The sequence below is a fragment of the Salvia miltiorrhiza genome, chromosome 2 (assembly GCF_028751815.1).
Source record: "Salvia miltiorrhiza cultivar Shanhuang (shh) chromosome 2, IMPLAD_Smil_shh, whole genome shotgun sequence".
NCBI classification, from domain to species: Eukaryota; Viridiplantae; Streptophyta; class Magnoliopsida; order Lamiales; family Lamiaceae; genus Salvia; species Salvia miltiorrhiza.
Window position 1 is genome coordinate 62,089,679 of NC_080388.1, and position 27,263 is coordinate 62,116,941.

The window sequence follows — 27,263 nt, forward strand, 5'->3', positions numbered from 1 at the left end:
ACACTTGGTGCAAGGGAGAATGGGACGAATAGCGCGAATATACTAGTTCGCTCCATTCATTCCAATGTCTTACTCGGCAAGCATTTTGATATAAATTATATCAATATTCCATTTCGTGACATTTGTGTAAAAGTTCGTCCGCCAAGTGTTGCAACGAGTGGTACGGGGGTGACTAGCTCATGTCAACATTAGCGCGGAAGACCTTAGGGAGAATCGTGCGAACTAATATATTCGTACAATTCGTATCAATCGTGGCACGAAAGAACTTGAAACGAATGGTTCGAATATGTCATTTTGTACCATTCGCCCCATAAAAATGACGCAATAGAAAAAAAAAACTTGCAGTTTGTTCTAACAAGATCCAACTATAATTGATTAATAAAATTCGAATCAACATTTTATTCATTTTCTTCATGTTGCAAAAAATTAATTACAAATCATTGTCCAATCTTACAACTAATACAAAATAAAACTAAATTTCTAAACCAAATCTTTTTTTTCATCATTGTTCTTTACTTTCTTGGACTGGAGAAAGGCGTCGTGCGTAGGGGGCAAAGATGAACTTCCTTACACTAATCGTGCGCAGCTGGCACGAATGGAACAAATTCTTCTTCGCTTGCACACTCTTCGTGGTTTGGAATGAAATTGTGTTTTTGTTCCAAACGTATGTAAGTTAGATCTCGTGGCGACTAACATGAATGAAACAATTAGCACCAATCGTATTAGTAGTCATTGTCTTGACAGATCTTAGTACGAATGATATGGACGGGACTAATGGGTACGTTGAGCCTATCCATTCCTTCGTTAGATACAACAGATTTCATTCCAAATTTTCGTATATCCCAACTTATATTTCATGATTTTCGTAGATCTAGAACTCCTTGAACTATTGTAATTCATTGAACTCATATATATTTTCCCGGATTTTTGAAATGAGATGATGTCTACGACCGTGACAAAGAAAATCGAAAATAGATGGGCTTGTTGGAGAGAGGACAACGAGAGAGATATTTGCAAAGAGATACTTTAGAGCGGTAGAGATGAATTGAGAGAGAGAGAGAGATAGAGAAATGTGTTTTTGTACGTAAAAAGACGGAAGGTATTTCCATCCACAACGCTTAATTTTGGCTACAAATTGAAACTATGTTTATGGACAATTGTTGATTTTCACTATTTTGCATGGTTACTCTACAAACCGCCTCTAATATATATACTATATAAATTTTTTTTTTTAGTTTCCAATACTGACAAATAAAATACTTCACATGTACTTTTATGTACTTTTCTTTTCTTCATTGTAGATTTATAATAATTGTTTTGTTGTCTTAGCCAAAAATTTATATATTAATTATTGAATTCTAATTACTATAAATTACTTAGCTCAAATTATAAATTACTAAATTATAATAATTATTAATTAGGTTGTCATAGTTTTATTTGCTGGATAGTTGACAATTAGAATTATAATTTAATATAATTTCATATTTGATGATGTTATTTTAAGCTCGTGATATGATGAAATCCCTGACTCATTTATAGTCTTTCAAGTTCCAAATGAAATAATGCTCATAAATCATAGGTGGTCTATCAAGCTCCAACAAGATGATACTCAAAATGCAGTTATGGTCTTTCAAACTATACACGAGATGCTCACAAGTCATATCAATCTCCATGTGATGCTTAGAATTGCATTTCAAGCTTCAAATATGATGATGTTTAGAAGTCAATTATTATATGTTAAACTCCATACAAGAAGATGCTCAATTGTCAGTTATAATCCTACAATCTCACGATGATATGATTGAAAACATATGTGGCACATTAATCTTCCATCAGATCTTTAATTAAATTTACATATTTTATTCTTCTTATTTTTCTGAAATCTACGCTTTCACATTGATTTTTTTTATAAAACCTCATCAAATGAAACTAGTATAACGTATTATTTCTATTATCTCGGTAAAAAAATATTATTTAATCAATAAAAGTGGTGAGATTAATATCATTTGAAATATACCACTAATTTAAATTAAATTAATTTAAAAATAATTTATATACTATGACCACATAAATAATATAAAACGATTATAAATCATGGCGTAAAGTCATATTCGTTAAATTTGAATGGATGAAAAATAATATACAACGATTACAATCACAACGTAAAGTGATAGCGTTGATTAATTTTGATGGTATTACATGCTAATATATAAAAATAGTGGAACTAGTACAAAATTTTGATAAAGATGCATTTATTTTGGAGGCGTAATTCGCTAGTATTATATTATTTTGTTGAAACCGAATAACTATTTTTTTTTTTTGCTCAGGAAAAGGAAGAAGATTTTATTAAAGAAAACGAAGGTACTAGATGTACCAGAACATGCGAAGAACAGAAAGAAGGGAAAGTAAGAACCACAGAGTGCCTCTACAACTACAACCATATTCATCCAAGGTGAAGGAGCTTCGCTTCTGAAATCAGTGGAGGAGAAAATATGACTATAATATTATCATAACTTTTCTAGTTTTTTTTTAATCATGATAAAATTTTATTACTTTTTTCTTTGACGAAGAAAATAATATTTTATTACTGAATATTTAGATAACTATATATAACTTGGCTAATTGGCTCACTTGGTAACTTTTGATGCAAGCAAAGACACTATCACACACTGTATAATTTACAATCACACAATATATAATTTCATATAATGATAACATGATTTTAAATATAGAACACTAATCGGTCAAACATTTTTTTTAATAATGATGCTTACTGGTTTTTGGCACCGCTTTGTCATAAGTTAAACTATATATTTCACATATATCCATATAATAATAAATATTTTTTTTTTTGTAAAAGTTAAACTAAGATATACAATACCAAACTATATTAATGGAGTTCAAACCTCTAGAAAATATTGCAAACTTTGTTATGGTTATGCTTTAATTAAACATGTTACAATATGCTGCTTTTTTCTCTTTTCACATTACTTATTCAATGTTTTCTAGTATTTAACTATAACAATGGAAACAATAATAATATTTCAATGATCTAAATATAACCTATTATAATTTATATTTATATATAATCGTAAATTTGTTATATTAAATAAGTTTCCAAATTTTTTTTCTCACGGACCTCGAATCGTTTACGTAAAATATATAGGATGCAGCAAAACAATGAAATTACTGAACTCGATAGACTTTTTATTTTTAGGAAGGAACTCGATACACTTTAAATTATAATCAAATTTAGTTGATAGTTAAATAAGTTCAAATATAATTCAGAGAATTCAAAAAACTCTAAAATATTACTAATCGACTGACTATAATTAATTCTTTTCAAAATGATCTAATAATCTAAAAAAATAAATAAATTATGATCAGCAAATATTAATTTGTTTCCTCGGAAAAAGAAAATTCATAGATTTTTCCGAAGTTCATGATTGACGCTCTTAACAACCAACCCCGCTCTAACAAAAAGCATGGAACATTTACATTTTAGGACCGTGGAATGAAATTACGGAAACACCCCTCCGCTTAATTCTCGATGAGAATTTGAACTTCTGGCCACCGGCTTCACCCGTAGCCGGTGAGTTCGCCCTGATTGTTTCCTATAAATTCCCCTCGAAGGCATCTCTTTTTCGCATTCTCTCTCAGTCGCATCTCTCTCTCTTTCTCTCGCCGCCTATAGATACAAGTATACGTACAGAACCACTAATATCTGTCACACATAAAATTTAGCAATTACTATATTCAATTTTTGTTATTATTATATATTTTTTTCCCTCTCTCTCTAGATTTGGTATCCTTTTGAGGTAAAATCTTCTCTCTCTGACTTTTTATCTCTCTCCTCACTCAGCTGATAAATTTTAGTTTGCGAGGAAAAAAAGATTGTTAATTCGATTATAAAGATAGATAAATAATTTTGTTGGGAAATAGATCGCTAAATAATTTCACGTTTAATTCGTTTTTACTATTGAGATTGGCTAATCCTATAGTGGAGCTATTTTCGATCTGGACTAGAGAGTTTTATTTTTTGTGAATTAGGGATTGTGTATTATTCAATTGCTGGTAAATTAGTTCTCTCATCTGTTGTTTGTTTGTATTGGGATTTTGTGTTATGTTTAATTAATGCTCTTCGTTTTTGTCTGTGCTTAGTTGGGAGGAGTGATGAATTTGAATGTCCAATGGGATGTCGGTTTATGATTTGTTGTTGTAACAATGGGAGGCTGGTGCTGAATATTCTATGTATCAGTAGAGCTGAAAGTGGTTTAGGATTGAACGGATAATTTTTGTTCTCAATGTTTTGCCTTGTACAATTATGGAGGTGATAAATGGTTGTTAAATTAGCGAATGTGGTTTGGTGGAGGTTATTTGATGTATAGCAGGCTCAACAGGGACGGATTGTAAGTAAATAATTTAGGATCTACTTTTTACTGTCAAACTCTGGTTATTAGGAATCCATCGATGTAGTCTCAATTTCAGGTTGTTCATTTTCTTTTTTATTTGGTTACTTTTATTTGCTTCTATCGAAATGTTACAATCTGGTTGTTTTTATTTGATGGCGATTGTGAAAGATTCTTCATGCAGTGCTGATTCAATGAAAGGATATGACCATTAATTTGTCATGGGCGGTTGGTCGTGTCTCTAATGTTTCCATCTGTGTGTATCTAAACAGATTACGCTTGTTTTTCTAGGTCAACTTGTTGTTTGATTCATGTTTTTGTGTTCATGCATAGGCCCGATGGTAGGTACATTGTGTTATACTATGTGCATTGACTGATTGATTCAAACACATTATTAAAATGGGAAGATGAGATGACTAGGGAGGATATTGTATAAATGTATTGTTATCACCTTTCACTTTTTTTACAAGTGGGCATGCAATGCTTTAGGTGGTTGTTGGCTCCCTCTTGCCTATATTATAGTCAGTGATGCAATTCAGCTTTAACTTCTCTGTGATCATGTGTCTGTGACTGTATGACTTTCTGTTTTTGTGTTTCTAAGCCTTGTTCTGTGCCAATTTGCGGCTTACAGCTTATTATTTTTTCAAGTAAAATTAGTACAGTAACTGATGCAACTTTGTCTAGTGGGTTAGAAAACATTGTTTGAATTATGAAAACTTCATATACCTTTTTGCGCTCCCAATGATTCTTTAGCCCTTCATTTGTGATAATTATGTGCATGCATGCACTGGTTCTTACACATTTTCTCTTCCATCTTTGGTGCAGAAGGTGCTTTTGTTGTTTATGTGGCAATTCACAAGGTCTGAATATATCTGCTGATTCCCACTTTGATGAGCTTGTAGTGCTTGCTTTCGACTAGATATTATCCAATAAAATCCTCGTAGACATATTTGGACTTATTTGTTTGCTTGTATGCAACTGCTTGCGAAATGGGTTCCAAAGGAAGGCTGCTATTTGATCTTAATGAACCACCTGCTGAAAATGAAGATGATAATGATAGTGTTGTTTGCTTCCAGCCTCAGAGGGCTATTCCTTCAATTACTGCACCAACCGACTTGTTTGTGGCATCTGCTGGTCCCCAAGGGATAGTAAATAACAATGCTTTCTCCCATGCTTCTTCTGTATCTGGTTTCCAGCCTTTCGTCAGGTCTAAATTTGTTCAGGGACTTGATGTTTCTGATGAAAAAAAGAGTTTCATGGATGCGCTTAGCAATGTTGCCTCTTCATCCAAATCAAGTAATGGCCAGGATATGAAGGCTTCACCAATTATACAATCAGGTTTGTTAAGTGTTCAGGATGCAGAGAAAGAAGAAGGGGAATGGTCTGATGCAGAGGGCTCAGGCGATGCTTACAAAAGAAGTGTTCTTCGTGAAGACTCAAGTGGTGCTAGTGATAAACAGGTCTTGGAGAAAAGCTCAGTTGAGATGATTGAGATCAATGTCCATGTTGCAGGTGCTGATAATATATCTCCTAATCATGGCAATGTAAAGAATGAAAACGGTGGTCCTTCGGAGAAGAATCCTGAAACAAATGACAAGAAAGGCGATGCATCCATGGATGGTTCAGAAGAATCTGCTCCAATGCCAAAACAGAGAGAAGTTAGAGGAATTGAAGCTAATCATGCATTGAAGTATGGAAATAGTATTGGAAAGCGTCATAAGCTGGACCAGCAGAAGGAGGCAATGCTAGGGAAGAAGCGCAGCAGGCAGACCATGTTTCTCAATTTAGAAGATGTTAAGCAAGCTGGTGTTTTGAAGTCCTCAACTCCTAGAAGGCAGATTCCTGCACCAACTGTAATCCGGACTATGAAAGAAACCCGTCCTACTCTGGGATCCGCCGAACGTGCGGATAAGCAAAATCAGCCTGTAGTTAGAGATGCAAAACAATCTGATTTGTTGAGCAATGAAGGAAATACTTTTGTGGAGTCAAATGAGTGTAAATCTGAGAGTAATGGTGACCATAGTTTTGGGTCGATTGGAGCTCCCAGGAAATTCAATACCACGACAGATGTTTCTTCAGAAGGACAAACACCCGTGGTTCCTAGACAGGGTTCGTGGAAGCAGCCTCCCGACACAAGGCAACCTAAGAATTCACCGTTCACTGGTAGGAAACCAGTTATTAGCAGCCAGACTTCGGTTGATCCAAAATTAGCTGCAAAAAAATTACCTACCAAGAAGCAAACTACAACAAGCAACCAGTATCAAGATTCTTCAGTGGAACGCCTTCTCCGTGAGGTGACAAATGAAAATTTTTGGCATCATCCAGGTATATAAGTATAAACTCACTATTGCTCTAATTTTTGTCTGTTAGTCATCTTTCTGTGGTTGACTTACCCTTTATGTTTAAACATGCTTTCTTCTGTTACACTAAATTTAAGTTTGTGCTAGGTGTTCTGGTTGAGTTCATAGTTAGCAGGACATTCTTGAACTAAAAAGAATCAATCACTCTAAGTGGAGATCTATACAGAATATCTATGCCTTTTGGCCATTTATTGGTACATTATGGGCTGCCTCCTAAGAATTGTGCTACATTATTACTGTATGGATATACTTGTCGGGGATGAGAAGCAACACATTTGTTTGTACCTTCTATGTTTTTTGCTTGCTCATTCTGTTATTAGCTTTGTTTTCTTTTTAGGCTACTTCCGTAACGTTGTGTGCTGTATAATTCTGATTGAATATTCTATACTTTTCTTGATGTTTATGGTGGAAACTTCAAACTTGGAAATATTAACTTCAATGTTGTGAAAAGCGCTCAAGGCGGCCGCCTTGAGGCAAGGCGGTAGTGAATAGGATCCACTTTTGCGCTTTTATGTAATTTATACAACTTCACGCCTTTTTTTCTCGAGGCGGCGCCTTGAGGCTGAAATTCTTTGAAGCGGTGTGCAGCCACATTTGAGGCGGTGGCATGATATTGATAGTAACTATTCTATATTATCATAATTGTATTATTTTTTATAACAAAGACCAATACTCAGCCGCAACTTTTACATAAAGGGGCCCATCAGCTGCCACTTATTTCAGAAAAGATTCATAACCTAAGTAAATATATTATAGTATAAATATAACTTTGCATGATAAAAACCAAAAAACAGAGAAGCAAGAACAGCAATCAGCGTCCATCAAAAGGTAAACTTGAATTACTAACTTCGAGTGAATTAAAATTTATTAGAAAGAGGATGAACATGAAGATGAGAATGATGATATTGAGATATATCCAATAAATTTGAATGAGAATAATGAAGAAGACGGGATCATGATGATTGGGATGATTAGAATTTTAAATATTTTACAAATCGGAGAATTTGGTTTTTCTTATATATTTTCAGCTTTTAGTTTAATTATTTTAAGACTTTTAAACTCATAATTTATATATTTGTATTTCTATATGGTGTTATTTGTTGTTTAAAATTATTATGACTTTTTTTGTGCTCGGTGTGAGGATTACGCCTCAAACCGCCTCGCCTCGATGAGTCAAAATGCCTCAATCCCGCCTTAAGCTTTTCACAACATTGATTAACTTTGCTGCCTCCCTTCATTGTGGCATATATACAACTACAGTGATGCCTTCGGTTGGCATTTGATGATTTATTCAGTATCCTGCTGATTGTTATATTTCAGCCTTTACTTTATTTCCTTATTTCAACATTTTCTATTGAATTAGAAGTGTAATATTTTTGGGTTCTGTAAAATGTGACATAGGTCCTATAAACTGCCCAATCCTATTAGCTTCGCAATCATGGTGTAAGCTTTCTGTTTTGTTTTCCATTATTAAATATTTTCTCAAGCCAGCTCTCTAGATTGTAATGCTGATGCAACTAGAGTGCATAGGAACACTGAAAACTAGAAATTGGAACTGAAACTAAACTGAAATGTAACTGAACCAAATAACCCCTTAAGCTTTAGCTAGTTCTTATGTGATTTCTGGATCTCATAGTAATATCTGCCACCTTGGGTTATTACTGCTATTTATTTAATGATTTTATGTTCCTAGTTGGTTTGTTTTATTGAAGATAATATTATCTCCTACATGACACATTTTATTCACTTTTATCTACATGTTTCTTTGAAACAGAGGAGGAGGAGCTGCAACGTGTCCCTGGTAGCTTTGATTCAGTTGAAGACTATATTAGGGTATTTGAGCCCCTGCTTTTTGAAGAATGCCGGGCGCAGCTTTATAGTACTTGGGAGGAGTCATTAGAAACAGTTCCAAATCATGTTAGGGTATGCATAAAAAGCGTTGAAAGACGGGAAAGGGGTACTATTCTAATACCTTGACTTAATCTCATACTAAATCTTAGTATAACGTCTTGTTCTTCAGTATTTAAGTTGCATACAGAAGTTCTGCGTGCCCAGTGTAACCAGCGAGATGTTCTCTGTAGCTGTTGAAATAATCTTATTTGATATTGCTGTTGTCTGTTATGTTGCTTCCCAAAAAATGCATATGAGGAATCCTGAAAATGGTGATCCTCATTTACTTTTATTCATGCATGCTTTATTTAATGTCCGTAGTTAATTCTTAGCAACCGAGTATTAGATCCCTTTTAATAGTTTTAATACAAATTTATGACTGCCCTCTGGATTTTTGTTATTGTTTCTTTCTTCTTCCCAAGTGTTAGTGGTTGTCCTCCCCCCAACCTCCTTTTTCTAAATTAATGTTTTTGGTTTTTTTCTTGCTGTCTATCTTCCTCTCTCCTAAGAAGCAAAGAAGCAATTATCATATTTTTTACTTGTTTTGAATACCCCGTTTCTCACTAAACTCCTCTGGGTAGATCTGTAATACTAGCTGGGGAGATTTTCTTCCCTCTAGCTGCTCAAGTGTGTTCTTTTTCTTTTTTCTGATTTCCAGGATGGTTTGATGTGATTCTGACTCCACCGCATGAATACAAATGGACATTCAAGGAAGGAGAAGTTGCAGTTCTTTCATCCCCCAAACCTGGAGCAGGTAAACATCTGCTGTGAATCCCTCTTGTTTTACTTTTTCCTTCTTTCTAGATAAACATTAGTTTGATGTGATTTGTAAACTGAGCCATATCTCTAACATGCTATGGATGTTTCAGTTCATATTAGGAGGAATAATAGTTCCTTGGCCCTGGAAGATGAGGAGAAGCCAGAAGTTAGTGGTCGTGTAGCTGGCACAGTCAGGAGATATATACCTATTGATACCAGAGAGTATACTGGTGCAATCCTTCACTTCTATGTTGGAGATTTATATGATTCTAGCAGGTGAGCCATCCCTGTCATTTGTTCCATCTGTCTTTTATTTTTATTTTTATTTTTTTCTGGGTACTTTGTATGGTGTAGAGTTGGTTTGCTAGGGTAGAGCATAATAGTCCATCTAATTTCTGGCTCATGAACTTACTATATAGTTTATTGTTTATATTTTAGCAAGATTGATGATGACCATATTCTGCGGAAGCTCCATCCAGGGGGTGTATGGTACCTGACTCTGCTTGGTTCTCTTGCAACCACACAACGGGAATACGTTGCCCTGCATGCATTTCGTCGTCTTAACATGCAGGTTTTGTTCGAAACTAGTTTGTGCAGAGAATGGGATGTATGATTTAAATTGTTTAGCTTGATGATTGCTGATACCTCTTTGCAGATGCAAAATGCTATTCTTCAGCCTAGTCCAGACCAGTTCCCAAAATATGAAGAACAGCCTCCTGCGATGCCTGATTGCTTTACTCCAAACTTTGTTGAACACCTTCGCAGGACCTTTAACGGACCCCAGTTAGCTGCAATTCAATGGGCTGCAATGCATACAGCTGCTGGTACATCAAATGGCGTGACAAAAAAATCCGAGCCATGGCCCTTTACTTTGGTCCAGGGTCCTCCTGGCACCGGTAAAACGCATACAGTCTGGGGAATGCTTAATGTGATCCACCTTGTCCAGTACCAGCACTATTATACGGCATTGCTAAAGAAACTGGCACCTGAAAGCTATAAGCAGGTTAATGAGAGCAACTCAGACAATGTGGCCTCTGGATCCATTGATGAAGTTCTGCAGAGCATGGATCAGAAGCTATTCCGGACTCTTCCAAAACTTTGCCCAAAGCCTAGAATGCTCGTGTGTGCTCCCTCAAATGCAGCAACTGATGAGTTGCTTTCACGTGTACTTGACCGTGGATTTATTGACGGCGAAATGAAGGTTTATCGACCTGATGTTGCTCGAGTAGGTGTGGATTCTCAGACTAAAGCTGCTCAGGCAGTTTCTGTGGAACGAAGGACTGAACAACTTCTATCAAAAAGTCGAGATGAGGTCCATGGATGGATGCACAGTTTGAGGATTCGTGAAAGTCAATTATCTCAGCAAATTGCTGGCCTTCAAAGAGAACTTAATGTTGCTGCTGTCACTGGACGTGCACAGGGGTCTGTTGGTGTTGATCCTGATGTTCTTATGGCAAGAGACCAAAACAGAGACGCATTACTTCAAAACCTTGCAGCAGCTGTAGAAAATAGAGACAAAACTCTGGTTGAGATGTCCCGACTTCTCATTGTGGAAGGTAAGTTTCGGGCTGCTAGCAACTTTAATTTGGAGGAAGCTCGAGCAAATCTGGAGGCAAGTTTTGCCAATGAAGCTGAAATTGTTTTCACTACTGTCTCGAGCAGTGGGCGCAAGTTGTTCTCTCGTCTAACTCATGGCTTCGACATGGTTGTGATTGATGAAGCAGCACAGGCTAGTGAAGTGGCAATTCTACCTCCACTTTCACTTGGCGCAGCTCGCTGTGTTCTTGTGGGGGATCCGCAGCAGCTCCCTGCCACTGTTATCAGTAAGGCAGCTGGAACCTTGCTGTACAGTAGAAGCCTGTTTGAGAGGTTTCAGCAAGCAGGTTGCCCAACAATGCTTTTATCTGTGCAATATAGAATGCATCCACATATTAGGGATTTTCCTTCGAGACACTTTTACCAGGGACGTCTTACAGATAGTGAGAGTGTTGTTAATTTGCCGGATGAAAAATATTACAAAGATCCTCTACTGAGGCCTTATATCTTTTTTGATATCAGTTATGGGCGTGAATCTCATCGGGGGAGTTCTGTGTCTTATCAGAACACACAAGAAGCACAGTTTTGCGTTCGTTTATATGAGCATCTTCAGAAGGCTATAAAATCGTTGGGTATTGGGAAAGTGTCTGTTGGCATAATTACCCCATATAAGCTGCAGCTGAAATGCCTCCAAAGGGAGTTCAAGGATGTCTTGAATTCAGATGAAGGAAAAGACATCTATATTAATACAGTCGACGCATTCCAAGGCCAAGAACGTGATGTCATAATTATGTCTTGTGTGCGCGCATCGAGTCATGGAGTTGGGTTTGTTGCGGACATCCGTCGGATGAATGTTGCTCTTACTCGAGCGAGAAGAGCTCTCTGGGTAAAATTCCTCTTCCTTTCTCTGTTTTATCTTTATGTCTTTTCTACTCTTTATTCTTATTTTAATTGTTTATTCTTATATTTTAAAAAAAAACACCTCGTGGCCAATTGGGGTTATGAAAATATCTCTGTCAGTTTTATCCCCTACTCGTCCAATCTTGTGCAGACTTGTTTATAGTCTGGTCTGTAATTATTCACAGGTAATGGGAAATGCGAATGCACTGGTGCAGTCTGATGACTGGGCTGCACTAATTGATGATTCCAAAGCACGAAGCTGTTACTTGGACATGGATTCTCTGCCTAAAGAGTTTATCCCTGAGACTCCTACCTATGGTGCTTTTTCCTCCAAGCTCTCTGGTGGAAGGGGCTTGAGATCTGGGCCAAGGTATAGATCATATGATTCACAAGTATAGTCCAGATCTGGCAAACCATCGGAAGAAGATGAAAAATTAAATGTATTTAAAATCCCAAGGAATGGCGCTCAAGGCCAGGAGCAGATTCGTTGGATGACTGATCAATCTATTGACAAATCTCGAGGTGCCTGGCAACATGGCATACAAAAACAGAATGTTGGTTCTGTTCTTGGAAAACTAGACCTTTAGCAGCTGATTTGATGAAATCCTCCTTATTTGCTTTCTGGGTATCAGTTTGTCCCATGGAATATTGTGGTCTTAAAGTACTATTCAAAACCATCCCATCCTTGGCCTCATCATTGGACTGTGGAAGATGATAAAAGCACTAAGTGTCCTGGAGAGAAAGGAGTTCAAGTGAATGAACCACAACTTGGGGCACTGTCAGGAAGATGGGCTCCAAGGTCAAAAATATATTTATGAAAAATGAGGCTACTTGCTTGGTGAGCGACCTTTGCATTTTGGTAAGATATAACTTTGAGCTCACAATTTGCTTGGTCACCTCAAGATGTTGCTTGTGTGGGGGTGAGTGAAGAGAAATCCCTTCCTCAGGTACTGATTCCTTATACCAAGGTGCTATATTTAGAATTGACCATGCAAGGATCTTCACTTATTTACCGAATTATTTGGATAGATTAGGATGGATGGGATATCAAGTCTTACTACAAAATAGTTTCTTGAGGCGGATGGATTCCTTCATGGAGATTCTTGATTTCCTTCTCCAACAAGGTTTCCTTATCTAACGCGTTCCGCAGCTCACCACGTATCTTGGATGATGGACCTCACGATTTCATATGGTCGTACGGCCATGGTTACCTTGAACAGAGAGGCGGAGTTCTCTGGAATGGAAGTTCGCTCAGTGACCGACTCCTCTTTGATGCAAGCTTCAAAAACTCTAGACAGGGAAACGGAAGATATTTCCGGGAGGGCTGGTGGCCGGTAGTCTAAATCTTACTGCATATTTCGCTGAAGATGTGAACCAGCTTAGTTTGTCCACACTGAAAAAGGTGTTGTATAGAATGTAGATGTGCTAGAAAAATTCTTTTAAAGATGAAAAAAAGGATGTTAGTATATTATATATGTCTCCATTACTTGAGCAAAGCCCCCAAAGTTGCACATTTAAAAAAATTGAATTAATCCAAATGACTGAAATCTTTTAGTGCTTTCTCTGTCTTCCATACGAAACTCATTCTTGCCTTGAACATATTTATGTTATATACCATCAGTTGACATTATTCTTGCCTTCTGCTACTGGTGGTGGTTTCTTTCATCCTAGGGAGTTGCTCCGGTATCCATCCTCGTCCAAGACTTGAAGGGTGCATCTCATGAGTACAGGTACCGAGGAAGTTTTCTGATCTCTTGTCAACCTTGGGTGAAAATGTCCAGTAGTTATGCTTTCCAGGTATTCTCATGTGTCGATTATCAACTGGTTTATGCTTGCTACGAGCGCGTTTTCTTGCTACATTTTCCTTACAGATTGGTGGTGTTTGTTGTTGGTCAAGGAAAGATGCAGACAAGATGTAGTAGGGCTGCACAGCGGCAGTGTATGTGCAGTTTTTTGGAAACACTATTAGCTAAAATTTCATATTTTGCAGCTATCATATTTGCTAATATAAATATCACAGATAGGGGGACTTCTGATGCTCTTGCCTCTTAGAGAGAGGAAGGTCAGATCTTTGGCGTTTATGATTGTACACTGTTATCTATCTATATATAGGAGGTTGAGTTATTATACTAATTAGATTAGATTAGATTTATCGTATAAAATGTCCCCATGAAATACTGTGGATCCGTTATTGAACATTATGAATTTGTTGAGAAAAATATGATTTCCAATAAATGAAATTTTTTATCACTTATGAGATTGGAATTCTGGATCACAAATTTATTCAGTAAAGTGATGAATCTACCGTGAATATATGATTTAACAGTTAGATATGGTTACTATTTTATATGGTATATATCTGAACACATTTGAATCTATATAGATGTATGTATAGTGTGTGTATCAACTTTTGTTGTAAGAGCCTCATTTAGCAAATCTATAAATGAACTTTGTGTTGTAAAATTTGACTCAATTTATATCATAATTTTACGTTGAGTTTAGGGTAAATAATCTCGAGTATCAAACGTATAAATAACCTCAAATTATTTAGCTATTCAGGCTTATAAGGCTTACTAAGTATGCATTAAAAAATAAGAATTCAGTAAATATAAGTCCAAAATCAGAAAGGCTAGTAAATAACAATTGCAATCTTGAAACATGTGGAGTACTATAACAACTTTCAGTTGTTCACTATCATGGACGAATCAACTTCTCGAATGAAATCAACAATAAAATTTGTAAAATCAAAACAAATTAGCAACAAGGTTTTTTAAATTATTAGATTGCGCCATTTTTAACGTTTAGTGCGAAATAACATATAAAATACCGAAGATACATGTTAGTGTTTTGTTGATGGAAATCAATACTGATGATACTTTTGTTACAACCTCAATAACTTGAGCCTTTAAATAATTGATAGTGTCGATAGTTTAGGATAATTTTGTAACAACTTTAATAGTTTTGGACTTTTATTGATATTACTAATAAATAGTAGTAATTCAGAATGTTTTTAGAATTAGGTACTTCGATTGATATTTACCCTTGAATTTAAGGGCAATAGTGCAATATATTATAATTATAGAAAATATAACAATTCAACAAAAAATTAAGTTATTCATTATTAATGGTGTGTCTTAAGGACAATAATGTAATATAGAATATTTTATTTGCAATGAATATAATAATTTATTAAAACAATAAGTTATATTCATATTTATCCTAATTGTGTGAATAATTTTATAAATTTTAAAACGCTCTTAAAACAAAAGAATCAATTTGATTGCTTTTTGCATATGGTTGTATATGAATCAAATAATTTTGTTCGATTCGATATTTGTGTTTGAATTTTGATATTCGTATTCGAAAATTTATGAATCGAAACCAAATACAAATAATATTTTTGATTCGGTTAGTTACTAAATACAAATTCAAAATTTTGATATTCGATTCGATATTCGTAATTATTCGATTCGATTAAATATTTATAACTATCTAATCTAATTATAATTGAATAGGAATAACTAATGAAATAAACGAATAACAGCAACCAACTTAAACCTTATGATTAAATAGATAAGCTAATAAATTATAATTAAATGAATTAAACAAAAAACAAAAATGATTAAAACTAAATCTTATTATCTCTAAGCCCTAAACTTAAAAGCAATCGTTCAACTTTCTTTCAGTTTCATATCTCTAGGTTGAATATAGAATCTTATATTGTTTAGAATATTAATTATTTTAGATATTTTTTTATAAAATTTTGAATTGAATCGAATATTCGAATCAAATACGAATAGTTCGAATATTAATTCGAATCGAATACGAATCAGATTTATTATTCGAAAGGTATTCGAATATTGATTCGAATCTTGAATAATTTCATGAATACAAATCGAATATAGTGATATTCGCTTCAATTCGATTCGTTTACAACCCTAATTGCATACACGGTATATGAAGATAGTTATTCCATGAAGTGACGGTTCAACATGTTGTATATGTATTGATTTTTTAATAGAAAATTAACATATCATTTCGGTAATATTCTCTCGGTTTGAATTCAATAAGCCACAAGGTTTGGATCACATGTTAAGAAACCAATAATTTATAACAAAAAAAGAGGAAAAAAAATTAAGAGAGAGAATGAATATATTCTTCTTCTTTTTTAAAGTCAAATCAGAGAATTATTTGACATTTATAAATAATAAGTTGAGTAGGGATACTTGTTATGCATTTATTTTTCATTTAAGTAGTCTATTGAACTGAAACGTCAAAATAAAGAAATGCCACTTATTGAATTGGAAAGGAGGAAATAACTATTTATAATGAAGGAAAAAATGAGTTAAAAGAAATTATGGCGATACAGTTGGTAAAATGCAGAATATTATCTGAAAACCGGCTTACTACATTATATGTGAGCTGCCAATTGTTATGTAGTGTAGTTTTTTCTTAATCGCGTAATTGGAAACAATGGAATTTTGTCCATTAAGCTTTTTATAGTTGAAAATGGCGAAGTCGAATCCACAACACATCCATTGTAGCTCAGTAATCTTCATCACTAGAAACGGCAGCTTTCTCTGCTGTTATATCTGGTGGTGGTGGTGGTGGTGGTGTCCTCCACACGAAGGGAAGCTTTTCGTCGTCCTTCCTCATCCTCGTCGCGTACTTGTTGACATCAAAATCTTCTCCGTCTTTCCCACCAAACGCGGACTCTACCTTCTCCATGTCGAACAACTCATCCATGATCTTGCTCGTGTTAGGATCATCCGAGTAAACAAACTTCACTTTGTTGGCCGTTTTAGGCTCCAGAAAGGGCTTAGCCATCTGAATGTAATACAGAGAAGAGATCATATGGTGACTTTTTGGTCCAAACTTAAAAATATTTCAAGTTGTTTGTTGGCATATCATTGATTTAAACGGAGATAAGTACATGCTATATGAAGTTCGGGCTAAAAGGTCACCATGAAGTCAAAGTTGGAGCTATGATTTAAGAATAACCCTATTTTGAGCGCAGAATCGTACCTTCCAAAATGGTTCGAAAATCTTGGGGGGGTCGTATAAAATCGCGACGCCGAGCCTCTCGGGGTAATGGTCTTGCAGGACGTGAGCAGTTTCCTTGGTGACCTTGATTGATACATTGGACAAGCTGAAACCATGGAAATCAATCAACCACACCATCTGCTCTTGTTCCTCTTCCTCACTGAGCTTCAGAATTGCATTCTCCATGCAATAAACCAAATACTTGATTTGCCCTTTTATCGACTTTGTATTCTGCACATCATTTGCCATACATCTTTGAGCTATTTAACCCATCACTATATCATATGTAATACTATTATGGTGTTGTTATAACCTGACAACGAGGTCTCATCACAAGAACTGGCCTCCCCTGTTTATCTTTGTAACTCGATCTGTAAATCTTTCCCGTTTCTGCTTCCGCTGCAACGTCTCCCTAATCGCACAATCATCAGTAAACAGGTGAAAATTTTTGAATGTATTCCATTTCTGAGAGTGAAATCAAGAAACTCACCCAACGTATCTCTTCTGGCATGTACTCCAATCTCCACTTTAGAGTTGCCTTGAGCATTTTCACGGCCTTCTTCACACTCCAGCTTCGTGCTCTCAAATATCTCGCGATACATGCATCCGAGCAATAGATGGCTAGTTTCCCCGACACTGGCCCGACTAACTTTCTTACCTCGTTGATCTGAAAGCAAGCACAGTGTTATATTGCCGTAGCACTACACATGAACACGATACGTGCAAGAAACATACCTTCCCCTGCTGGGTTTCTGCTGATAACGAATCCTCTTCGCCATCTGGAGAGGGCTTATCCAACCCAGCACTCATTATTCAAAGAAGAACCTGCATTTGAATGATCAACAAAAATATGCTATATAACAAAGAATGCATAGCAAAGTACCTTACCAATCAAATCAAGTATTCACTTCCATCTTTGAATATAACCACACAACTTTCTTGACAAAATAAATGAAGCTATGTTATGTAAACTCGTAAGTAACAACTTCGTGTGGTTATCAATGATCCTACGATGCACATGTAGAGATTTGGCAAACCTAACCGCAGCGTAGACGAGCAAATTTTCTCCATCAGAACCACGCCTTACCTAGGCCGGTAGGCCCCCACATACATGTCAAGCTTCTGAGTTATCAATAAAATGGGATGATACAATGCAAATTCTTTCAACTCACATTAATGACTCCAGCCATTTTCATCCCCTATCTATATTTCTTAGTCCAAACTTTTTTTAAGGGTATGGAAATTCTTTCAACCCACATTAATAGCTCCAGCCATCTTCATCCCCTAACTATATTTCTTGATCCAAACTTTTTAAAGAGGGAAATCTTATTAGAATGAAAAGCACCTCACCCTCCATTTATGCATATTTTTGGGGCACAAAAGTCTAGCTCATGACTGATGGGATTAAGTATTCTTCACACTGATTTCTTGTTATTCTTACAGCCTAGAAATTTATGAAGTCGAGTTATGTTCGTCTTAAATACTCCTATTAAATTAAAATTTTGCCTCAAAAAAATTCCTATTAAGACAACATACAACGTGCATCTATATTTATTTCCTGTCATAAATAACAAAAATTTAATCCCACCAAAAAACACAATCCAAAAGCACCCAACTTTTAGCTGAAGAATTCCAAGAAATGTGTCAAACATAAGCACAAAATCAAAGCAAGATAAATCATGGTTTCACTGTTTAAGCAAAAGTCAAAGAATCCTTCTGCCATGACAGGCAGAAGAAACACACACATACACATTCAGACACAATGGGAATACTGCCAAGAAGTAAAAGTTGACAAACCAGAAGTTGGAAAACTCTGGAAAAAGAAAGCCAAGAGAAAAAAACCTGTAAATTGGGTATGAAGAATGGATTTTTATGGCAACTGATCAAGATTTAGGAGGTGGAAATTTGCAGGCAAGATGAAAGGGTCAACATTTGTTGCTGACGATTGATTATTAATTATAAAACTATGCGCCATGTTCTGCAAATGGCTTACGCAATGGACGAGAATTCCAACTTATTGACCCAGTTTGAAAACATTACTGTGTTAAAAGATAAACGAAAAAATTACTACAAAATGTCAAAACGTCACAACATATTTTTAATAACGTCACATTTTTATAATAATGAACCTGATCCTCAATATTATAATGAAAATACATACACTTTTGGAGAATTTAGGAGACCAATTTGTATTTGATGCACTCACACACATAGACGAAAAATAATTAGTTGATTTCTCATTAGTCAATAACATTAAATATAATTAGAGCATAGTAAATAAGTAAGTGGAAGAATAATAAAGTACAAATTAAAGTAAAACTTTAGAAAATGGAGAGAGAGAGTAATATAGGCAAAAAAAATTAAAATATGCTACAAACCTAAATAAGGTTATAATGGATATCTATTGAAGAAGAAAATATTCATGGAATAGTTTTACAAATAACATACATATCATTAATTACAAATTTTGTTAGGGAGCTGAGGCCGAGTAGGGAGTTTGAGAAGCACCAAACCTAATCAAACTGCCGCCATGGTTTGAATCCATCAGAGTAGACTATCCTTTATTATATTGTTTTCATCTATCCAAACTATCAACGCCCCATTAATGGAGACGTTTGGGAGCAATAGCTGTATATCAACACTCAAAAGTTATGCACCTTTTAGAAGAAATATCAACATTCTATCCAGGCTGCAGCAACTCAGATGGCTCACATCTTTGATTGCAGGCCAGGAAATACAGCTATGTTGATGAATGCTCCATCTTTCAGCAATCGCTGCAATCCACGTAATGGAAGTGATTTTTTTGAGATGGGATATGTCACTTAAAATTCAATGAATTTATCAAAGAGCCTCACAGAATCAAGCCTAAATCTAGAGCGTGAAAACCTCACCTCCACATGCATTCAAAACATGGACATTTGCAAGAAGATATCTCGCAACTTATGAGGTGTGCCTAAGAGTTCCACCGTAGCAGGCTTGTCACCACTTTAGATGAGACACAAATTGAGGTGTCGAGGTAAAACGTAAGCTCAGAATCCTTTAGTGAAAAATGCAGTTGGCCAGCAAGTTGGAAACCCCCACTCCGAACATCTTTGAACCTGGAATACCAGACACGATTATTTACTCAAACTTCTTCCTTTCCGACTAGGGTTCACTAGAAACTTCTCATCTTCAGCATTCAAATCACATGTTCAAGCATGGGAAGATGCTTTAACAACATGGAAGAGAAGGGAAGGAATCCAGTAGCAATAATCCCAGGGCAATGGAAACACGATGATTTGCAGCTTTATAACAGCTGTTGCATTCAAGCTTGCCTTCCCAAAACACAAGCTGCTTTTTGCAGCATTCTTTTGCCAGGTGTCTCGTGATCTATCACTAGATTGATCAAAATCATTTAAGGATTTATGTTCCTGGCCTCAAGAATCGATGACTTCCAAGTCTAGAAATATAAGGCAAAGTTGACTTCTCCTCCACTTCCGAAGGTGTGCCAAATCCAGAATTCACATATGACTCCTGTGGTCTATAACTTGGTTCAGATCTTAAGCCCCTTGCACTAGAGATCTTGGACGAAAACGAACCATAAGTAGACGGCTCAGGAATAAATTCTTTAGGCAGAGAATCCATGTCTAAGTAACAGTTTCGAGCTTTGGCATCATCAATTAGTGCAGCCCAATCATCAGACTGCACCAGCGCACTTGCGTTCCCCATAACCTGCCAATTTCGCCAAAGCTGGGTGAGGAGAAGAGAGAAACTACATTGGATTGAAAAAGACTTCAAAATAGAAGCTTACCCACAGGGCTCTTCTTGCACGAGTAAGAGCAACGTTCATCCGGCGAATGTCTGCAACAAACCCAACTCCATGACTTGAAGCCCGAACACAAGACATTATAATGACATCACGCTCTTGCCCTTGGAAAGCATCCACTGTATTAATATAGACATCTCTTCCTTGGTCTGAATTTAAAATATCCTTGAACTCCCGTTGGAGACATTTTAGTTGCAGCTTGTATGGAGTGATTATACCAACCGACACCCTCCTGACACCTAATGAAATTATAGTTTTCTGAATGTGCTCATACAAACGAACACAAAACTGTGCTTCTTGTGTGTTCTGATAGGACACAGAACCCCCTCGATGAGATTCTCGACCGAAAGCAATATCAAAAAAGATATAAGGCCTCAGTAGCGGATCTTTGTAATATGCCTCATCTGGAAGAGCAGCAACACTGTCACTATCCGTAAGGCGTCCTTGGTAAAAGTGCCTTGAAGGAAAATCCCGAATATATGGATGCATTCTATACTGCACAGACAGCAGCATTGTTGGGCAACCTGCTTGCTGGAACCTCTCAAATAAGCTTCTACTATATAACAAGGTTCCAGCTGCCTTACTAATGACGGTAGCAGGGAGCTGCTGAGGGTCACCGACAAGAACACAGCGAGCTGCACCGAGGGAAAGTGGTGGCAGTATTCCTACTTCACTGGCTTGAGCTGCTTCATCAATCACAACCATGTCAAAGCCATGAGTTAGACGAGAGAACAACTTGCGCCCACTGCTTGAGACTGTAGTAAAAACAATTTCAGCCTCATTAGCAAAGCTTGCCTCCAGATCTGCACGAGCTTCCTCTAAATTAAAGTTGCCACTAGCTCGAAACCTGCCTTCTAAAATGAGCAACCGAGACATCTCAACTAGTACTTTGTCCCTGTTTTCAACTATTGCTGCGAGGTTTTGAAGTAACCTATCTCGATTTTGGTCTCTGGCCATAAGAACGTCAGGGTCAACACCAACAGATCCTTGTGCATGACCAGTGGCAGCAACAATATTAAGTTCTCTTTGGAGACATGCAATTTGCTGAGATAACTGAGTCTCACGAAGCCTCAAACTATGCATCCAGCCATACACTTCCTCACGGCTCTTTCTCAAAAGTTGTTCAGTTCTTCCTTCAACAGAAACTGCCTGGGCTGCCCGATTCTGAGAATCTACACCAACTCGAGCAACGTCAGCTCGATAAATTTTCATCTCCCCATCAATAAATCCACGGTCAAGGACACGTGCAAGAAGTTCGTCCGTTGCGGCATTTGAGGGAGCACAGACGAGCATCCTAGGCTTTGGGCAGAGTTTTGGAAGAGTTCGAAAGAGATTCTGATCCATGCTTTGCAGAACTTCATCAATGGAACCAGAGGCCACACTATCTGAGTTGCTATCATCAACCTGCTTATAGCTTTCAGGTGCCAATTTCTTTAGCAATGCAGCATAGTAACGCTGATACTGGACGAGATGGATCACATTAAGCATCCCCCACACAGTATGTGTTTTACCAGTACCAGGAGGCCCCTGAACTAAAGTAAAAGGCCACGGCTCTTGCTTCTTTGTCACACCACTTGATGTACCAGCAGCTGTATGCATTGCAGCCCATTGAATTGCAGCTAGCTGGGGTCCATTAAACGTCCTGCGCAGATGTTCAACAAAGCTTGGTGTAAAGCAATCAGGCATTGCAGGTGGCTGCTCTTCATACTTAGGGAACTGGTTGGGACTAGGTTGAATAATCGCATTTTGCATCTGCAAGAGTGTATCAATAATTGTCAACATAAAAGCATAATCTGGTCCATCTCATCATCCACATAATTGAGTTTCAAATTAAACCTGCATGTTAAGATGACGGAATGCATGCAGAGCAACGTATTCTCGCTGTGTGGTCGCCAGAGAACCAAGTAGAGTCAGATACCAGACATCACCAGGGTGGAGCTTCCGCAGAATATGATCATCATCATTTTTGCTGTGTTTAAAAAAGAAGTAAAAGAACCAAAAAAGATAAAGTTAAAAGTCAGACAGAGAAAGAAAGTAAAATCAGTTGCTGACACAGAAAATTGTGTATCATTCAAGTGGTTGGCTGCAGAAACCATATAAGGCCATACGAACAACAAGAAAGTATCGCTCACCTGCTGGAATCGTAGTTATCGCCAACAAAAAAGTGAAGGGTGACTCCTGTATGTCCTCGGTTACCAATAGGCATGTATCTCCTCACTGTACCTGCAACATGCCCATTAACTTTTTGCTTCTCCTCATCTTCAAGTGGTGAGGAACCATTCCTCTTAGCACTGACTGGATTGTATCAATACAAACATGTAAACATAAAGTTTTTGTTTTGACAAACTTAAAGTCAGATTACAGAACAAAACCCAAATTATTCAAAGTAATATGCAAAACCTGCTCCAGGCATAGGTACTGAAAGAACTGCTACATCCCCTTCCTTAAATGTCCATTTGTATTCATGTGGTGGCATTAATATCACATCAAACCATCCTGCGAAAATGAACCAACATAAAAGTTGAACCAGATTAGAAGCAACTAGCTAGACATGATAAAATAAAACTAGACTTGAAACAAATCCCCTGTGGCTAGTATGCGACTCTTCCAGAGGAACAAAAAAATAAAACTAGACTTGAAACAAATCCCCAGTATCAAGAATAATAACCTTGTGCTGCCAGGACAGAACATACATGACACTAGAAATGGGTAAGCACAGAATAGTTGAAATGGATGGCATGACAAGTAAAACATACAGTAATGATGACGTGAAAAACCATAATCATGTATGTGGACTTGACATCATCTTAAATGAATATAGTTCTTGTAATAAGCAAAAAGTGTGACAAGGAAAAAAGCAAGGAGAATCAATAATTCCAGAAAGCCTAAAAATATTCTATAATAACAGACAATGGCAGATTCCTGACAGTTTCGACTTGAGTGCAGAACAACCATATACTGTTGAACTCAACAAAGACATATCACATTACTGTCGTGTGGAACTTCCATTTACTGAATATCAGACTGGAGTGTAAGGATCTGCTACAGATAAAGGAGAGGCAAGAGGATATTACCCCTATCGCGCTGTTCGATGCTTTTTATGCCCACCCTAACGTGGCTTGAAGCCATTTCTGAAGATTCCTCCCAGTTATTGTAAAGCTGAGCTCTGCATTCTTCAAGGAGCAAAGGCTCAAACACCCTAATATACTCTTCTACTGAATCAAAGCGACCTGGAACACGTTCAAGCTCCTGTTCCCCTGTTGTTTTCAAAAAGAAAAATATGCATAAGCAAACAGATAAAATGCAAATGTAACAGTCCATTGTCATATTGTTAAGCTGATTATACAGATGTAGGGAAAGCGTCCTTAGAGGGTTGAGGAAAAAGCTTCAGAACACTAGCTGCAGCTCAGTGTCTTCATTACATACTTTTAAAATCCACTTAAAATTTTCTGAAGTTCATTTCAGAGTATTCGAAAAACTAAAGAAGATTATAATAAGATAATGTAAGATGCGAGTCGTTATGTGTAAGTTTCATACATGAAATTTTCAAGATAGACTATATGTGAAGTTATGTACCTAGCAATTTTGATCATGAGTAGCAACTTCATTTTGAAAACCAGAAGCAAGGATAAATCACAGAAAATGGAAAAGAGACGGATAACCATTGGGATAGACATAATATAGTGTAAGAATGAACGTGAAATACTACAATACCTGGGTGATTCCAAAATTTCTCACTAGTCACCTCACGCAATAGGCGTTCCACTGATGAATCTTGACATTGGTTAACAAAACTTTGCTTCCTGGAACGAAGTTTTTTCACAGCTAATTTAGGATCAGCATAACTACTGACTACTGGTTTCCTACCAGATAACTGATTAAGTTGCTTTATATTAGGTGGATGCTTCCAAGAACTTTGACGAGAAACAAGTGGCGTTTGAACTTGTGAATAAAGATCTATTGAGCTATTTAACATTGCAGAAGGACCCGGAGTCCCAGAATTACTGTTTTCATTACTCTCGGTTTTATAATCATCTGACTCCACAAAATCTTTGCCTCCATTGGTCAATAGATCACCCTGTTCTGTATCCCATATTATAGGTTGTGTTTGCTTTTCCCCACTATCAGCAGATGGTAGTGCAGAATGAGTTTCTCTTACTGTCCTCAATAGAGCTGGTGCAGGTATCTGCTTTCTAGGAGTTGAAGCCTTCAAAGCACCAACTTGTTTCACATCTTCTAGATCGAGAAACATGGTCTGCCTGCCACGCTTCTTCCCCAACATTACTTCCTTCCGCTGGTCAGGCTTTGGGCGTTTCCCAAGATTATTTACAGACCTCAATGCATGATTTGCTTCATTTCCTCTGAATATTCTTGCTTTACGGCCTGAAGCAGAATCTTCTTCACCATCTTTAGATCTATTGATTTTCTTATCAGTTGTTTCAGGATCCAGCACCACACTACTAATGCTCCCATTCTTAACATTGTCAGTATCAAGTGCAATACTCACCACCCTCTCTGGACGTGCACTATTTTCCATCAATGCAACTTGGCCTCTCTCCTGCACATGTTTATTACTTGCACCACTTGAAGCATTAGCCGAGCCCTCTGCATCAGACCATTCACCCTCTTCTTTCTCAGAATCCTGAGCACCAACAGGAAGGTCTGGAGCAGCATTTACACCCTGGCCATTAATCTTTATCGATGATGAGGCAATGCTGGAATAAATTTCCATAGAACCTTTGTTTTGAGCAGATGCAACAGATCCCTGAGCAGGTTTAGTACGGAGGAGAGGCTGGAAACCAGAAACAGAAGAAGCATGTGCAAAAGAATGATTATTTAATATCCCTTGGGGGCCTGCTGATGCCACGAATAAGTCTGTTTTTGCAATACTAGAGGATGGAATAGCCTCCTGAGGCTGGAAGTAGACAACACCGTCAATATCATCTTCATTTTCAGTGGTCGGTTCATTAAGATCAACTACAAGTCTTCCTTTTGAGCCCATTTCACAAATAGTTGCATACAAGCAAGCAAAATTGTCCAAATATGTATACTGGTAATTTTAGTCGGAAATTCTAGTAGTAAAGAATACAACATGCCAACCAAAGAGGTACCCAGCATAAATACTCAAGACTTCTGGAATGTCCAAATAAACAACAAAAGCACCTCTGCATCAAATTTTGGAAAGAAAATTTGTAAGAATGCTTAGTCATAAATATCACAAGGAGAAACTAAACAAATTACTCGATCCTGACCAAGAATGACAGATTCTAGATCATACACCTCGCCACAAAGGATCATCAATGCACCAAATTCATTGATTTAACAAAAACTTATCCGATAATATCCAAAGATCAACACTTGACAAGAAAAAAGCAAGAAACTAAATACCTGTGCAATCGTGCTCACAGTAGCATATTTTACCACCCAGTGAATTACAGTTAGGGCCTATCTTGACCCAAAATCAGGACACGACATGAAAATATCAAGAAATTAAATAACTGAACAATCTTGCTCACAATAGCATATTTTACCACCCTGTAAATTAGATTTAGGGACAATTTCAACCTCTGATTAGGACCAAGCACGATCCAACTAGTAGTCAATTCACTCCACATTATCAAACACAAGTTTAAACAAGTAAATAAACCGAATAACGACACCATTCACACAAAAGTTCAAATTCCAGAGAAACAAACAGGTCCGCCATACGCACAAATCAATCTCAAGATTCATCGAATTACTCTGACGATCCGATCTTCCAATTAAATTAACAACATATCCTTCACCGTTCAAACTGATTCGCTATATTACCATATCATCAGAGCTCAGAAATGGTATGAGATTATACCTCAAACTGCACCAAATATAGAGAGAGGAACAATTATTGAATCAAAATTAAATGATCGAGCTAGCAATACTCTTGTTGAGTGAAGTTATGTCAGTTGGCGTTGTATGTATAGTCGTATATATATAACATACGTCGAGTGTGAGAGAATGCGAATTGAAGATCGGTTCGAGGTGTGAGTATTTATAGGGCGAAGGTCAGGGAGAAACAAACCTCAAGGGTGTTTTTAGTAAATTTCTTGATTTCTAATCAATCGCTGATTCGAACTACTTTTATTTCTTGATTTCTCTTTTTTTGCAATCGAATTTTTCGATTTGTCAATACTTAAGTTGATACTGGCAAAATTTTCATTAGTTTTTAGACTTAGATCGAGTTGGGCTGATCCAAAAGGTAACATATTCCCTGCCAGTTGGGCTCTAAAGCCCAAAATGCGAAAGATGTGTAGCTCTTTCAGCCCATATAATGGACAAAGATGTGGTTCGGACCCCCTTTCAACAAAAACACTTGTAGATTCACTCATTCTCATAAATATCTTCTTTTTAGTTCATAGCTCACAAGTGAAGCTACATGTTTTCAAAAAAATCATAATAATTTCTCATTTACTTCCGTAATAAATCGAATCAACAATTTATTGATGACAATGAAAGCATTTTACCGATTGAATTGTACTTCATTATTAAGCTAAACTAGTGTATTACCCGTCGAAATTCGACGGG

At 36.8% G+C, this 27,263-nt stretch overlaps 3 protein-coding genes across 12 annotated transcripts; 1 reads left to right on the forward strand and 2 right to left on the reverse strand.

Annotated features, from left to right (window-relative positions):
- The first annotated feature begins 3,646 nt into the window (after nt 1–3,646).
- On the forward strand, nt 3,647–14,104 carry LOC131010866 (helicase sen1-like). 5 transcript variants are annotated; one of them, XR_009096689.1, is made up of 10 exons: nt 3,653–3,818; nt 5,235–6,734; nt 8,544–8,726; nt 9,318–9,413; nt 9,529–9,694; nt 9,857–9,989; nt 10,074–11,840; nt 12,040–12,801; nt 12,884–13,256; nt 13,526–14,104. XR_009096689.1 is itself a non-coding variant. In XM_057938553.1 (8 exons), exons 2-8 carry the CDS (start codon nt 5,399–5,401, stop codon nt 12,250–12,252), a joined length of 3,894 nt encoding a protein of 1,297 aa, XP_057794536.1. In that variant the 5' UTR covers nt 3,647–3,818; nt 5,235–5,398; the 3' UTR covers nt 12,253–13,413. The 5 variants fall into 5 exon arrangements, 3 of the variants coding, with proteins under 3 accessions (XP_057794536.1, XP_057794535.1, XP_057794537.1); XR_009096688.1 differs by lacking the exon at nt 13,526–14,104 and having other exon boundaries at nt 5,238–6,734; nt 12,884–13,413; XM_057938553.1 differs by lacking the exon at nt 13,526–14,104 and having other exon boundaries at nt 3,647–3,818; nt 12,040–13,413.
- Nucleotides 14,105–16,150: 2,046 nt separating this feature from the next.
- Nucleotides 16,151–18,960, reverse strand: LOC131010906 (uncharacterized). 3 transcript variants are annotated; one of them, XM_057938611.1, is made up of 6 exons: nt 18,695–18,960; nt 17,633–17,722; nt 17,388–17,564; nt 17,211–17,309; nt 16,880–17,128; nt 16,151–16,681 (listed from the first exon to the last, which is right to left on the reverse strand). In XM_057938611.1, exons 2-6 carry the CDS (start codon nt 17,705–17,707, stop codon nt 16,400–16,402), a joined length of 882 nt encoding a protein of 293 aa, XP_057794594.1. In that variant the 5' UTR covers nt 17,708–17,722; nt 18,695–18,960; the 3' UTR covers nt 16,151–16,399. The 3 variants fall into 3 exon arrangements, with proteins under 3 accessions (XP_057794594.1, XP_057794593.1, XP_057794592.1); XM_057938610.1 differs by having other exon boundaries at nt 18,740–18,894; XM_057938609.1 differs by lacking the exon at nt 18,695–18,960 and adding an exon at nt 17,786–18,650.
- A 320-nt stretch (nt 18,961–19,280) lies between these two features.
- LOC131010865 (helicase sen1-like) lies at nt 19,281–26,712 on the reverse strand. 4 transcript variants are annotated; one of them, XR_009096686.1, is made up of 9 exons: nt 26,551–26,712; nt 24,417–25,867; nt 23,777–23,959; nt 23,103–23,198; nt 22,835–22,997; nt 22,539–22,671; nt 20,688–22,454; nt 19,789–20,608; nt 19,281–19,671 (listed from the first exon to the last, which is right to left on the reverse strand). XR_009096686.1 is itself a non-coding variant. In XM_057938550.1 (8 exons), exons 2-8 carry the CDS (start codon nt 25,702–25,704, stop codon nt 20,300–20,302), a joined length of 3,939 nt encoding a protein of 1,312 aa, XP_057794533.1. In that variant the 5' UTR covers nt 25,705–25,867; nt 26,551–26,712; the 3' UTR covers nt 19,281–20,299. The 4 variants fall into 4 exon arrangements, 2 of the variants coding, with proteins under 2 accessions (XP_057794533.1, XP_057794534.1); XR_009096687.1 differs by having other exon boundaries at nt 24,417–25,617; nt 26,551–26,710; XM_057938550.1 differs by having other exon boundaries at nt 19,281–20,608.
- Nucleotides 26,713–27,263: the final 551 nt, after the last annotated feature.